The following is a 15370-nucleotide window of genomic DNA, read 5'->3' on the forward strand; positions in this document are numbered from 1 at the left end:
AGAGTTTCATAGGCGAAATTTTTAGCATCTTCAACCGTAGCTTTATCACTAGCGTGATAGTATTCTCATGGTTAAAGTTTCAAAAAAAGGAGCAACCCAAAAGCATTTACACGCTCCAGAACAATTAAAAATATTCTCTGCCAAACGATATCGTAGTTGCTATAGTGTCGATGAGAAGGATGTTCGGCATGGACGTGAGGACAGCGAACCGCTCATTGAGCACCACATAGTGTCATCAAATACAAGATATTTAATTTGCATAATTTGGTTGCCCGCAACCCAACCATGGTTCACCCCTCCATACAAAAATATATATGAGACTTGGAATGAGGAATGATGATTCAAGTCAGAAAATGGGTGAATTGACTGAGATATAGTCGTAAACGAGCTGAGAGGTGAGAGGGGAGGACAAGCGCCGATGGAAAAACAACAGTGAAGATTCAACAAATATCAGCCATATAACGCATGTCATTTCACACCTTACTGATTCTCCGCTCTTTCGTCGTCTAAACTCCCTTGTTTCTGATTTATTCCTCCTTCTCTTGGCTCCTGCAGCTGCAGCGGTCTATCGGCTCTTACCAAGCGTATTTCGACCACGTTTGACGCAGCAGCGATCTTTGCTACCATTCCACCGCCAACTATCGCAGCGGCGAGAAGAGCTCACATCGAACCTTGGGGAGTGTTCTGCAGCTCGAGAGCTTGGCTAGCTTGGCGACTTCACTTGTGAGGTTGACGGGAAGCTTGTTCTACGATATCTAGTATGTGAAGCTCATAGGGGAGTGCGACAGCTTTTGAGATGACTGATTTATATTCAGAAGACAGTAGATGATGCTCTTTGTGATGGTAGTCGCAGGCCAGAAGACGTTGGGAGAAGACCTCCCCGCGTTAGTAGCTCCTGCTTGCTTGGCCTGAGTCATAATACTGACAACCACCGTTAAGTGGCTACAAGCTCTAATATGCCTCATCTTACCCAGACTAGTCGGATTTGCTGCGTTCATTAGTCGGTATTCATGGACTGTGCAGGGGATATCTCCGCGCCACATTCCCATAGTCTTGATTCTTTTGTCAAGGCGTCACGTAAACCTCAATACTGGCTGGGTACTCGACGGTGATGTCGCTGGTGATAACAAGAGATCATGCTGTTGGCTGGTCAGCTCCCTCTTTGGATTACATTGTCAAGGATCAGTTGGGATAATGATGGTAGTGCATTAGAGTGGCCCTTTTGACTTATAATACAGCGCCTGTTCCCTCACAGAATGAACGCAAAACCCGGCAACTGCCAGAACTGAACCAAAGAGGACGGGGTTGGTCGACATCTGGTGAATGCCAAAAGTCCTTTGGAGTGTCGTCCGAGGCGGCCTGTTCGTCGCCGGAACCCAGGCTGCCGTTGCCCGTGTTTTCACTGCTACTGTTGTTATAACCTGAGCCACTGCTCTCGCTGGCACCTGTTGGCACAGAAGAATCGGTTGAAACAGCCGTAACGAGAATCAGGTCGCCTCCTATTATGAATGTCACAACATCACTGACAGGGGTCGTGAGCGCTCCGATGTTGCGCAAAGTCTCGGCACTACCTTGTGGGAACTGAGCAGGTACGTAGAATGTCTGAATGTCTGGCGGAAATCCAAAGTTGGCACAGTCATATTTGCTTATCCATTGCCCGCACTGCGTCCGGTCCGGTACCGGCATGTATGCAATGACCAATTCCTCCAGGGTATCCATCAAAAGTTCGGCGGGTCCAGTCGGGGAAAGATAGATGGCCGAATATTCTCTATCAGTACGATACTAACCAATCTAGTGAGGGGGAGCGAAGATACCTTGAGAGGAAGCCCTTAAACCCAGCTCGCTTAGTACAGAATAATATTAACTGCCCTCAAGAAACTGCATCCTCTACGACACAAGGTCTTACTCTCGATCACACTGAAACAACTGATTTCGATAAGGACGAAGATACACGAGATACACAAAGAACATGGCCTAACACTGCTAACGAAACTAAATCATCACCCTTGATTAGCTCCCCCACGCCTGAATAATATTGCCAGGGGTCTCACAAAACTTCCTCTGCAGACATACTTGCCCAGCCCAAGCACCTTAAATATGCGTCGCGAGATCCTGTTTAAAATATTTAACACGTTTAATATTGCTAATTACCCGAGTGTCTATGTTATTTTTTATAAACACCATTTTCGTACGCGGGTTTGTCCACGAAGTCCTCCATAAGCCGATTGACATTAGGCAAACTTTTCTTTCCGAGCACTCATGAAATCCCTCTCCTTCTCGTCGTTCTACCGCTGGTACGGCACCGCTAGCAGGATATCTGGGTAGGGTCCAAAACCCCGCCGACATTTATGCCTCACGCAGTGTACAGAGTATGCACCATCTTATAGCAGGATTATAAGACACAGACTTCGTACAAGATCGAGGTAATTTATCGCTTATTTACGATCATGTTAAATTACAGTAAAATCGGCTACTTCGCGGGGAAATATCCAGGACATGCCGAGGGAAATATCACGGTACGTTAAAAGCCACACCTTGTTTATCGGCATCGCTCACTCAGAACCGCGAAAAAAGATTTATCTTTGCCGACGACCGCTATTCCATCATTGCGAGAGAGAAATTTTTCTTTGTACTTAGCTTTTTCGAGACGGTGTCTCGGCTACAAGAGATTGCGCATTTGAAAAGGTCAGGACGTCCTGTGGGGCAGAGGGCGTGAAGTCCACTCCGCGCTTATGTATACCGACCGCACTGACCTCGGTCCCATGTTCAACAACACTTGGTTTATTTCCTGACCTTTCTGTCCGACACACATCCAATACATAAGGAAAGAGGAAGCCATGGCATCAGCCCAGTTCAACCCTCTGCAGTCCATCGGTGAAAACATCCATTTCTTCCAGCCCCCAGAGCGAGGTGTAACCAGCAGTCCCGCACTTATCGCACTCTGTACCTGGCTCGGAGGCGCAACGACTCAGCGCATCCAGAAATACATCACCGGCTACCGAGCCCTGTACCCCAACTCCGCGATCCTTCTCATCGCTACACGCATACTGGAAATCAGCGCACTCCCGTTCAGCGTTCTCCACGCGCGTTTGGCCCCCGCCCGCGATGTGATCCGCCGATTTGTCAGCTCTGATACAGAGAAGGAAGGCACTGATTCTTTTCTGTTACATATTTTTTCACATGGCGGGTGCAATACTGCCATTCAGTTAGCTCTTTCTTTGAAGAAGGACCCTATACACCCGCATTAGAAATTGGGAAATATCTCAGCGGTATCATCTTTGATTGCTGCCCTGGCCATACATCATTCGGACGCGCATATCAGGCGGCTGCACACTCATTGCCTCGTTCTGTGCCGGCTCAAACAGTGGGGAAGGTTTTGCTTTACCCCATTATTGGCATCATTAATGGTGTCCAGCAGACGGGGTGGATGAGTTCTGTTCGAGATCTGCGGGCGCAACTGAATGACCCCGGAGTCTTCGGGGTGACAGCTGCACGGATGTACTTGTATTCGATGGCTGATCAAATGGTTGGATGGGAGGATGTGGAGTCTCATCAGAAAGAGGCTAAGTTTAAGTTGGGATGTGCAGTTAAAGGAGTTCGTTTTCTAGATAGCCCACACTGTGCCTTGGTGAGAGATCATCCTGATCGATACTGGGATGAGATAAAAAGGTTCTGGACGGAAAGGGGGATCATGCAATCTCCTAGGTTAATGGACTCTACATCATGCGGCAGGCCCCGGAGTCGACTCTGATACTGAGCATAATTAATCATCTGGTTAATCCCCAATCATATAGGAGATGGCGCCATTATCATGAAGGTTCTTTCATTGTGTTTTCTGAAAACTGCTCAAAATCTTGATATTAGACCCAACTGTAGAAACAAGAGCACTGATATATATTTGTTTAATGAATAGCTTCTACTGGAAAGAAGTGTACCCAGGCCTCACGCTAGCATAGCTTCAAGACGGAAGCCTTGATTCTATAATAGGGAGATACTTCATTCAAGGTCTTTACCATACGTAACTACTGCTTGCTTATTCTATCCGTTGAAAAGGAAATCAAATGTTCTTTAGGCATGCATATTGCGAGCTATGGAGAAGAGTTGATCAATTGTGATCCGTTTCGACACTGTGGTTGTTTTCATGTGCCTGGTGCATGAAACCCTGCTCTGTTTCATGACTCTGATTCATGTCAAATTCCTTGATGAAGATGTTCAGAATTAAATTAAGCCCCGCAAAGCCACACATTACCACCCAAATAACCTGAAATGATTCCACCAGAGCCCGCCGGACATTGAATGCCTCAGAAGAGTTGGCCGGTAGTTGCTTCAACATTTCTACCAGTGTAACTGCATTCAACGATTGTCCCTGTGATTGATCGGCGGCCCCCCTCAGAGCCGCAGCAGAGAGGTGATTTTGGAGCTGGTTGTCGAGGATAGCACCTCCGATCGCCACGCCAATCGCCTGCCCCATTGACCTGAAGAATAAGACTAGCGTGGCGGCCATGCTAACTTCCCGCTGCGGCACAGAGGATTGAACCGCGAGGGCAATAGATGGAAAGAGCAATCCAATTCCCAGACCCGAGACAGCCTCCAGGAAAATCCACTCCCCCACAGAGGTGTTGGACTTCAGCAGAATGAGCAGGCCAACCCCGAAGCAGGTTAGGAGCCAGCCTACCCAGACTGCCTAGCGGTACCGACCTGTTAAGCCAACTACCACTCCTACCAGAATAGCACAGGGCACGACAGTCACCGTCTGCGGGAGTGCAGCTACACCAGCAATTACAGGGATGTATCCCTTAACTGACTGGAAGTATTCAGGCATATAGTAGACCAAGCTGTAGAGGACGAGGCCGTGAAATGTACTGCCCGCATAGAGGATGCCCACTGTCCAATTAGGCAGGACCTCAGGCGGAATGAGAAGGGGCCTCTTGGTGACGACTGCTGACCGTGCAATCAAAGCCTCATAGAGCACGGAGCCGATTAGTCCTACAGCACCGAAGACCAATGGCACAAGGGTATGCCAGCTGGACCAGGCATATTGAACACCACCCCAAGTGATAGGTATCAAAAAGGCAGTTATAGAAGCAATAAACAAGAATGACCCCGGATAGTCAAACAGGCGTAGTTTTTCAGAGAGTGTGCGGCGGTGATGAGCCAGCCGTAAGAAAAGGCCAATTCCGATAGCGCCAACGGCAATAATTGGTAGATTGATCCAAAAAATATAGCGCCACGACCCTGATTGAGCCAGAGTACCTCCAGTTATTGGTCCCGTGGCACTACCTAACGCCCAGACTACACTGACCAGCGCGTAGAAGCGACCTCGGTCCCGTAATGGGGCCAAATCCGTGACCAAGACAGTCGTCAAGGCAATGAGACCTCCACCACCGAGACCTTGGATTGTCCGACCAGCAAGCATAGTCGGCCATTCATGTGAAACGGCACAGACTATGGCTCCCACGGCGAATACGAGCAGCGCGATGAACATGATTGGACGGCGACCGAATGCATCGCTGAGCGTTACCCAGATTAACATCAAGATGGTAGAGGCGAGCAGATAGGAGGTTCCGGCCCAGAAGGCTTCGGTCGTTGACCCGCCCAAATCGGCGGCGATTATCCAATGTAGAGATATTTCCTTAGTTTAGACCGAGGAGCAGATATCTGGTGGGAGGTAGGTAATCGATTACTGGCAGGGCTACAGATAGTGTGGTTGCATCGAAGGAGGCTGCGAGGTTTGTGAAGGCGATTGCCCAGAATGCGAGCCAGAATCTTATACCGGGACTTGTCTTTTGAGGCTCTGGTTGTGTGTCGACGACATTTTGCCCTCCTTCAGGTAGGGTTTCAACCGGTGAGAGAGTGGACTCCATCGGGACTCGAGATTAAGCTTGACAAAGGTCAAACAGCTGCCATAAATAGAGGCGAAAATGCTTAAAAAAGAATAGCAAGCCAAATGAGGTGATAAAAAAGGCAAAGATGAACTGAGACAACAAATTCATGATTGTTTGCCTGAGATATCATTCGGAATTCCGATGTCCGAACACCGAATCAGCTTCTCTTTTGTCTGTTCAGCGTCCAGCATATGCAGTAAATAATTCGAAAAGACAATCATAGCTTCTATCGACCAACAAATTGCACCATGTCTTATTACAGTTTGAGTATGGCGTTTCTGTGTGTCGTGGCGCTCGGCCTCATCCATATCCTGGCATCTACGGTATCGACAATTCCACAGGAGCCATGGGTGCCAACGGCTTCGTTCAGCGCCCTCGAAAGACCCCATCTTGGGTTTAGATCACTTTTTCCGTCTCCGCAAGGCAGCCCATAACAGCAGATACCTTGAACAATTCCAGCAATGGTTCCAAGATTCGGATCCACCTTTGGCGTCAATCTGATGGGAGACTATGTGACCTTCACCAACGAACCGAAGAACGTGCAAGCCGTGTTGGTGTCAAAATTCAACGATTTCGAGATTGGCCAACGGCGTCGTGATAACTCCGCTGAGCTGCTGGGCATTGGTGTCTTTAACGCTGACGGCCGGACATGGGAGCACGGCCGAGCCCTGGTACGACCGAACTTCACGCGTAAACAGGTCACCGACTTGGGTCTCTTCGAAAAGCATGTTCAGCGTCTCTTTCAAGCTCTCCCGACTGATGGGACCGCGGTGGACATTCAAGAATGGGTGTTTGGAAACCCTGAAAGCTATCAAGAAGGCCTATCCAGACGCCTTTGTTCGGGCACTTCAGGTGGACCGAGCCTACCACTCGCGTATGTCATGCGATTCTAACGTGACTAGACCGAGATATGCTGACAGTGATATTTGCAGATCATATGGAGACCGTCGCACCTGAATATGTGGAGCTTCTCACCAAGCAGGGAGTTCACGCCATCGATCCCTCAGTCAAATTCTTTCCCAGTGTTACTGGCAAGCAAGTGGACCAAAGCCAAGAGCTCAGCCCCATGTACTGGGCCAAAAACCTCGTCTCTCCAGTACGCTTTTCGACAGCCATCGGGGAGCTGGTGCAGTCTCTGGCTGGCCCTAAGGCTTTCTTAGAAATTGGACCTCATTCTGCCCTGGCTGGGCCTATTCGGCAGACCCTCCAACACCATAAGTCAACTGACGAATATTTCATCACACTGACTCGGGGTAGTGACTCCCATAAGGATCTGCTGAAGGCAGTTGGTGAGGTGTGGCTGCAGAATATTCCAGTGAATCTGGCTGCAATTTCGGGCCGAGGAAGTTTCCTGCCAGACTTGCCTCTCTACCCATGGCACTACGAGGAGCCCCTATGGTCCGAAAGTCGCCTGGCCAAAGAATGGCGGTTGAGGGACTTCCCTCATCATGACATCCTCGGATCACGGGTCCTTGAAAGCACTGATGAGAATCCTAGCTGGCGCAATATCCTCCGTCTCGATGTGGTGTCGTGGATAAAGGAACACGAAGTAGTCGGTGACATTGTCTTCCCAGGCGTTGGCTACATATGTATGGCTGGAGAGGCCATTCGTCAACTTACCGGAGAGACTGGGTTTACAGCCCGCCATGTTCATATCAAGGCTGCCCTGGTCATGCACCAGGGCCAGGACGTGGAAGTGATCACTCAGTTGCAAAGGATCCCAGTCACCAATGTGGTCGACTCAAAGTGGTACAACTTCACTGTACATTCTTATAGCAAGGGAACCTGGGTTAAGCACATCTTTGGCCAAGTCCCTGCAGGATCGGATCGAGAGCACCGAGCTCCACCATTAGAACCACTAACGCGCCAATTGTCCCGACGCGGTTGGTATCGCAAGATGAAGAAAATGGGACTTGAATATGGATCGCGATTCATGGGTCTGACTGACATGACTGCTCACCCCATTGAACGCAAAACCATCGCTACCGTGGTGAATGATATCCGTGAAGGAGAATCTCAATATGCGGTACACCCTGTGTCTCTCGACTGTTTACTTCAAGCCATTGTTCCTGCCACCTTCAATGGGCTGACAAGACGGTTCCAACATCTCGGGATCCCCACTTACATGGAAGAGATCTATGTATGCCCTCCGCTGTAGCCCGAAATGGTTATTGAAGCTCGCGCCGATGAGCAACCCACGGCTGCTCTCTCAGGAAACATCACAGCAGTCTCGAATGGTCAGGTTGCAATTGACATCAAGGGATTGCAGATGTCTGCAATTGGTGATGCGGCTGATGCCTCTGGCCAGGATCCACATGCCGCAGTCGAACTGGAATGGCGTGAAGATATCAATCTGATAAATGATGCTGCCAGACTTATTCACCCAGCGAAGGACCGAAACGAGATATACCACATGCTGGATAGGTTTGCCTCGGCCTGCATGATGAATACTGTCACCCGCCTTCAAGGAGTCGAGCCAACCCGGTCGCATTTGAGTCATTACCAGAAATGGATTGAATCGACTGCAGACCTAATCAAGCTCGGCAAATACCCTGGACTTCAGCCCGGGGATAAGATCGCGCAGGCCTCGGACGTGGAGCGGGTTGATATCATCGAGGATCTATATCTTTCTCTCCTGCGTACGGATGCCGACGCGACCGCGACAGCCATCTATCGAATCTGGAAAGAATGCCAGGGCATCTTCACTGGTGAAACCGAAGATCTTGGACTCCTTCTGGAAGATGAGGTTATACATTCGTTGTATGACTTCATGCAAAACTCGGAATATAGGGTGTTCCTCGAGCTTCTCGCACATCGGAAGCCAAACCTCAGGGTATTGGAGATTGGTGCAGGCACAGGAGGCACTACTGCGACGGTTCTTCCTGCTTTGCAGTCGCTTTATGGAGAGCGAATGTACCATTCATACACATACACCGATATCAGTGCTGGATTCTTCTCAGCAGCAAAGAAGCGATTTGAGAATTACCCCGGAATGGAATTTGCGACGTTGGATATTTCGGAGGATCCACTCGCCCAGGGCTTCGAAGCAGAGTCCTTTGATCTGATTATTGCCTGCAATGTAAGCTCAGCGAACCAAGATTTCTAAGATGTGCTGCGAACAGAAACTTCCAGGTGCTGCATGCGACGCCAACTCTTCATGACACTCTTGCGAATGTGCGCAAGTTGCTCCATCCTCTGGGTCGCCTCTTCCTTCAAGAATTATCGCCAGGTAAGATATCTCCTTCTTCCGGTCACTGATTTTTCGATGAAAAGGATTTCTAATTTGTCCCATTAGCCACAAAATGGATTAACTATGTCATGGGTGTTCTTCCGGGATGGTGGTTGGGGGAGAAAGATGACTGATACCCGGAGCCGTATATCACTGTCGAAAGGTGGGAAGCCCTGCTGAGCCAGACTGGCTTCTCGGGCATTGATTTAGTGAGCTACGATGGATACCTGAACAACAATATTATCGCCAGGCCAGTGGCGGACACGAAACGACCAAACCGCATCACACTACTACATTCAGCTGAAAGCCCTTCTGCCGCAGCCTCCATCAGCCAACTTCTCTCCTCAGCTGGCTTTGGTGTTGATCTCTATGCAATTGAGAGTACAAACACACCACCCCCTGCACAGCAGGATATTGTGTCTGTTTTGGACCTTGGCGGGCCCTTCTTCCATAATTTGCATCAATCTTTATTTGAAAACATCAAGGGACTGCTTTCACACTTGCAGCAGACGGACAGCGGAATCTTGTGGGTTACAGGAGCTAGACAGGTAGGCTGCCGGGACCCCAGGTATGCAATGGTTAACGGAGTTGCACGTGTCATTCGCACCGAGATGAACCTGGACTTTGCGACATTGGAGTTGGAGAACTCCGAGCAGGAAACTGTTGCTCTAGTACCGCAGGTTCTGGGAGGGTTCCAGCGCGCCGCACTTCTAAGCAGAATATCAATACAACTACAGAGTGGGCCGTTGTCGGACAAAAGCCCCTGATCAGCAGATACCACTACATTCAAGTTGCGGAGGAGCTGAAGAACAAGGGGTTTGCTGACAACTCCACCGTCAAGAAGCTGGAGCAGACCAGGCCCGGTCTTGTTGATACGCTGTGCTGGAAGGAAATATCAGTTTCCCGTGGGCTAGGTGAAAACGATGTTCTGGTTCTAGTCAAATATGTTGGGATGAACTTCAAAGTATGTGCAGATAGGACGCTGCGGGGGGTTAGATACACTGACTATGATTTATAATTAGGATGTTCTCATCAGCACCGGAGTTATCACGAGAAATCCTCAATCGGTCGGGGACTAGGATATGAAGGAAGTGGCCTCATCCTCCAGGTGGGATCCGCCGTGCACAAGCTTTCAGTGGGAGATCTAATTATTATGAGCTCAAGTGGATCTCTCACCACCACCCAGCAGCTTGATCAGCACCTCTGTGTTAAAATGCCAAATTCCCTTACCTACGAAGAAGGTGCTACAATGTCAGCGGTCTATTGTACCGCGATTCACTGCCTCCTAGACGTTGGTGGATTGCGGAAAGGACGGTCTGTTCTGGTTCATTCCGCAAGTGGAGGTGTCGGTATTGCAGTCTTGTACATCGCGCATATGGTTGGCGCAGAAGTGAGGCTTCGTCGAACCTGTTAAATGAGCATCAGATCGTTTTCGCTGACTGGATATGTCCTAGATTTATGCTACAGTTGGAAGTGAGGAGAAGGTCCAATTTCTCATGAGCACTTTCAATATTCCGCGTCATCGTATCTTCAACTCTCGCACCAGCGAGTTTCTTCCGCGCGTCATGGAGGAGACAAATGGCGTGGGAGTTGATGTAGTGCTCAACTCCCTTTCGGGAGAGCTTTTGCATGCTTCCTGGAAATGCACTGCAGAGTTCGGCACTTTCGTCGAGATTGGCCGGCGTGACTTTGTCGGCCAGGGCTTGCTTGGCATGCAACTATTCGAGCCTAACAGGAGCTTTGTCGGGTTTGATCTTCTTCTGTTCTCTAACAAGCGACCGGAGAAAATCGAAAGGTATGTTACAGCGGGTGCTGCTCCGTTGAAAGCTGTGAAAGACTAATCCATTCTGTGTAGCATCATGACTCGTGCGATGGACTATTACCGAGCTGGCTTTATTCAACCCATCAAGCCAACAACCACATTTGATGCTGTTTCCATTGTTGACGCAATCGCTACATGCAGCGCGGACAACACACGGGCAAGATTGTCATTGCCATGCCAGAGAATAGTACAGAGCTGCCAGCCGAACCATCACGGCAAGAATTGGTTCTGCGTCAAGATCGGGCCTACCTATTTGTTGGTGGACTGGGTGGCTTGGGTCGGTCGATTGCAACTTGGCTTGTAGAGCATGGGGCCCGCCATCTTGTGTTCATGGCACGATCGGCTGTTAATATCCCTGATGATGATCCATTTGTTCAAGAGCTAGCAGTCCTTGGATGCACCACTACTAGAATATCTGGTGATGTTTCTAAGCATGAGGATGTCCTTCGGGCTATTCGGGCATCTGGAAAGCCTGTTGGTGTTCTGCAGGCCTCCATGGTGCTTCGGGTAAGTCATACGCGTCCAAAAATATACATCCCTGGCCTCCTCCCTCCGATAACATGCTAACAAATACCCTTGCAGGACAAGTCTTTCTTGGATATGAAATGGGATGAGTGGCAGGCCGCAGTCCAGCCTAAGGTACAAGGAACATGGAATCTTCACCGCGCGCTCCTCAGCGAGCAGCCGGAAGAGTCCCTGGACTTTTTCTTCCTCTTCAGCTCGGCCGGCGCAATGAGTGGCCAATGGGGACAGGCTAATTACAATGCTGGCAACACATTCCTGGACGCCTTTGTCGCCTATCGGCATTCCCTCGGGCTCCCTGCCTCCACAGTCAACATTGGCGTTATCCAGGACATTGGATACGTCAGCCAGAATTCAGAGATCCTAGGCTCCCTGCGCTCCACAGCGCAGTATCTCATGCGAGAGCCTGAGCTGCTTGAGTCAATTGAGCTCATGCTCCATAGATCTTCGCCCACAGAATCAGTTGCCGATCAAACTCTGAGCCGCTATGTGACCCGGTCGCAAATCGGCATCGGCATGCGGTCCACGTTGCCCATAGATGCGTCGAACAATCGAACCATTTGGCGAAAGGACCCACGTATGCTGGTCTATAGGAACGTCGAAGGGCAATCCGGACCAGTATCGTCTTCCACCGGGTCCGATCAAGTTCTGACCCACTTCCTTAGCGAGATTGGCTCCAACATGACTATGTTGAAAGCTCCCGAGTCGGTGGAGCTGCTGGCCGGTGAAATTGGCCGAACGTTGTTTGGGTTTTTGATGCGGGCAGAGGCCGAAAAGATTGATTTTGATGTGCCGCTTGCCAGTGTTGGAATTGACTCGCTCATCAGCGTCGAGTTACGCAACTGGATTCGCCGGAAAATTGGTGTGGAGGTTACCGTGTTGGAGATTGTGCGGGCAGACAGCGTGAGGGATTTGGGTGTGGTTGCCCAAAAGAAGTTGGTGGAGAAGTATGAATCTCGTATGTAGATCGTCTACTCTCCTCTTACGAGATGACAAGATATGCTAGATATAGACAATGTGTTTGAATTGCAAGCCGTTTTTCTATAGCATCGCCACCAAATTGGAATAATTTACAATCTTAGGTGATATATGCTTCTACTCTCTCTGCAGTTAAATTTATCCACTATGATGGTATTCAACACCAAAAGATTGGATTGGCCCCAGTTCTGTCCTCAGTGTCAGGTTTCATTTTGACCTTCATATTCTCATACGAGTGGCCTCGAGCCGTCTGTCCTCCATGGAATATCAACTATGCCTCCCGTCCTGTGCCTGTTGAATGGTTTTCACAGACAAAATTTCACCTCAGGTTCTTTTGATTTTTAGAATTGAGTATTTTTACCGCTTCTTTCATTACATTTATTATTTTTAGCGCCGTGGAATTAACAACACGGGTAGTTGTTTGCCATGAATGCGCCACTTTGAAAGCGATTCCCGCTCGCCGTGACGGTGGCCGTTGCTGCCCAGCAATCCTGCGCACCAGTCGCCTGATCTACCATGAAGTCCTGCGAGAATGGTACGGGTCCACCCAGTAAGAAGTGGTCCTTGATACCAAATATATCTTCTTCTACGGGCGGGTCATTCCCCCATATACGCCAGTTCCGTCGACTATCCGTTACGCTCACTCGATGAAACTATGCGTATCTATCCAGGGCACACCGCAATACATCCACAGTCACTCGACCCTGGAACATCTTCTGGGCTTCCAGGACCGAATAGCCGTGTTGGCTCGTCTGCTGTCGCTGTCGATTACAATATCTCTGCACGGGGGCCGGAGTTAACATCCCACTTTTGTTGAGTCTGTGCAAAACGCCCACAGGGATGCTGGAGCTGCTGAGCTGGAACTTGGGCCCACTACGATGCCACGTCAAGGATCTGAACTGGATGCAATACGAGCTCAAAGAGCAGATCTATGGGATCCAAAGCGAGGAGTCCGGACAGTCTTACACCGAACTTCGGTCGATTAATGTTTGGGTGATATGAGGTTGGAAATGCAATGACCTGGACGGCGACAATGGAACATGAAACCATCTTTATAGTTTTAGGCTTACAGGGTCCGTTTACGTATCGTTTCATCATATAGCTGGACGCTTTCCACTATCGACATATGTATCTACTATGAATTGATCAGCTGTTTTCACGACTGGGCTTGTTTACCCATGGAAGGACGCTACAGCTTAGCCAGGATGTCTCCTCCATCGTTAGATACAGTGGTGATTTCATCGGTCTAGTAGTCCGGGTTGAATGTGATTTTATTTAAAGGATTCAAACGATGGGTTCGGCGGAACAAACCTTCGTAGACATGGCCGTCTGATCTACCGAGAGCAGTAGTATCCACGTTAGAATCTTCACCCAACAGAGTCCATCCCTAGTCAGAACCAACCTATCCAAAAGATAATCAGAGATAGCCCATGCATCGACCAAGCAAACCGCATGCGGTCGGATCGCTTGCATCAGGCGAAGAATACGATCCGGATGGTCGTCCAAATCTTCATCTGATACAGCACCAGCGCGGGAGCACAGGTATGTCTCAGATATACGTTTAGGATACGAGTCGTCGTTGACGGAGGAATAATAATGTTCCCGAATAAGGATAGGCCTTTGTATCACAACGGGGTTATAGCGTGCATGGCACTAGAGGTGGTAAGGAGGGCGCCTGACAGTGGTTTACAAACCTCACTCTGCCGTATAGCAACGGGTTGGAGATGAGTGTTTATCTGCCACCAATATAGTTTATCATTTGCCTTGCTATGTAGCATATCTGCGGAATGGCTGAGTCGAGACTTTCACCTCTACGAATGAGAGATGATAACTGTGGTCTTTTTGTATCTATAGGTCAATATTACCGCTTTCGATGAGTGACTACGTTATGATTGTCGTTGATATATCTCTTCCTTGAAGATGGATTCTAGATGCGGCACAGTAATTAGTGTACGTTGTATAAAGACATGCTATTATTCTCTCCACCGGTTAGCAATCAAAGTGCCAAACAGAAACTCTCTCTTTCAATACATTTACAAGATGTCCATTCTGCTATCCTGATTCTAGAGCAGACCAATAGCGGCGATAACGGCGGCGGCGGCAGCTCCTCCATATTGCACGCCCGCGGCAACGCCGGCAGCCTCGGCAGCCTCGGTGGCCTGAGGAGAGTTGAGCTTGTTGACATCAGCGGTGACAGTCACCGCACGGTAGGTAATATCGTCGCTGTCGATGGAAGTTGCGGTCGTCCAAGAGGTCGAGGTCGAGACGCCCAATGTGCTAACCTCAATGCCCACACTGACAGAGCAGGAAGCGCCCTGGGTCGAAGAAGTGATTTTGCAAGCCTCCTGCACGGTTCCCGTTCCTTTGATTCCACCGGCTCCTGTTACAACAACGGCGTTCATTGTAAATTCAGACGGGCCTTGTGTGACAGTGGCAGGAACAGCGAGTTCGCAAGCGTCCGAGTCGTCCACGCACTTAACTTGGTATGTTGTGGCACCGGCATGGACGTTGATAATGCTGGCCGCTAGGGAATGAGGCGCGATGGTGACCTCTCCGTCGGGGTAGAACATTTGGATCTCGGTGGTCTCTGCAGCGGCAGCAGCGGTGATGAGGCTGCAGGCCAGGAGGAAGGTCTTGATTGTGAACTGCATAGTGTTGGGCGGACTTTTGTTGTTTGCTGTTCCGAGGATGGGAGATGGGAGGGGGATGCAGAGAGTACGGGGACGTCTTCTCGACTAGATTTGGCCCACTGAGAAAGAATTTTCCGCCTTACGAGGACTGCACAGGGTGCATCAGGGCTAGCACACCCGATCTCCTGACCCTGCGGTTTTGCGGTGGAACATTCCTGGTCCTACCGTTACTAGTACACCTGGGCTGTGCAGCCCTAATACTATTACGGCAGACTAACAACACAGTTGCCATTCAAATAACGAA

General features: G+C 49.5%; 5 protein-coding genes across 5 annotated transcripts; 2 read left to right on the top strand and 3 right to left on the bottom strand.

Annotated features, from left to right (window-relative positions):
- Nucleotides 1-1227: 1227 nt before the first annotated feature.
- ATNIH1004_011557 (uncharacterized protein) lies at nucleotides 1228-1719 on the bottom strand (the record flags this gene model as incomplete). Its single annotated transcript, XM_033576119.1, has 1 exon — nucleotides 1228-1719. The coding sequence occupies one exon, from the start codon at nucleotides 1717-1719 to the stop codon at nucleotides 1228-1230; it is 492 nt and encodes a 163-aa protein (XP_033421974.1).
- A 1118-nt stretch (nucleotides 1720-2837) lies between these two features.
- ATNIH1004_011558 (uncharacterized protein) lies at nucleotides 2838-3248 on the top strand (the record flags this gene model as incomplete). Its single annotated transcript, XM_033576120.1, has 1 exon — nucleotides 2838-3248. One exon carries the CDS (start codon nucleotides 2838-2840, stop codon nucleotides 3246-3248), a length of 411 nt encoding a protein of 136 aa, XP_033421975.1.
- Nucleotides 3249-4105: 857 nt separating this feature from the next.
- ATNIH1004_011559 (uncharacterized protein) lies at nucleotides 4106-5864 on the bottom strand (the record flags this gene model as incomplete). Its single annotated transcript, XM_033576121.1, has 3 exons — nucleotides 4106-4684; nucleotides 4724-5632; nucleotides 5685-5864. The coding sequence occupies 3 exons, from the start codon at nucleotides 5862-5864 to the stop codon at nucleotides 4106-4108; spliced, it is 1668 nt and encodes a 555-aa protein (XP_033421976.1).
- Nucleotides 5865-6346: 482 nt separating this feature from the next.
- ATNIH1004_011560 (uncharacterized protein) lies at nucleotides 6347-13438 on the top strand (the record flags this gene model as incomplete). The annotated part of the gene is made up of 15 exons (XM_033576122.1): nucleotides 6347-6556; nucleotides 6633-6759; nucleotides 6818-8025; nucleotides 8128-8964; nucleotides 9018-9114; nucleotides 9181-9209; nucleotides 9258-9852; nucleotides 9906-10078; nucleotides 10151-10504; nucleotides 10569-10909; nucleotides 10970-11045; nucleotides 11078-11443; nucleotides 11519-12416; nucleotides 12854-12986; nucleotides 13255-13438. 15 exons carry the CDS (start codon nucleotides 6347-6349, stop codon nucleotides 13436-13438), a joined length of 5628 nt encoding a protein of 1875 aa, XP_033421977.1.
- Nucleotides 13439-14499: 1061 nt separating this feature from the next.
- On the bottom strand, nucleotides 14500-15087 carry ATNIH1004_011561 (uncharacterized protein; the record flags this gene model as incomplete). Its single annotated transcript, XM_033576123.1, has 1 exon — nucleotides 14500-15087. One exon carries the CDS (start codon nucleotides 15085-15087, stop codon nucleotides 14500-14502), a length of 588 nt encoding a protein of 195 aa, XP_033421978.1.
- Nucleotides 15088-15370: the final 283 nt, after the last annotated feature.

This window comes from Aspergillus tanneri (assembly GCF_003426965.1).
Source record: "Aspergillus tanneri strain NIH1004 chromosome Unknown AapTan_8_pilon_pilon_pilon, whole genome shotgun sequence".
Taxonomy (NCBI): domain Eukaryota; kingdom Fungi; phylum Ascomycota; class Eurotiomycetes; order Eurotiales; family Aspergillaceae; genus Aspergillus; species Aspergillus tanneri.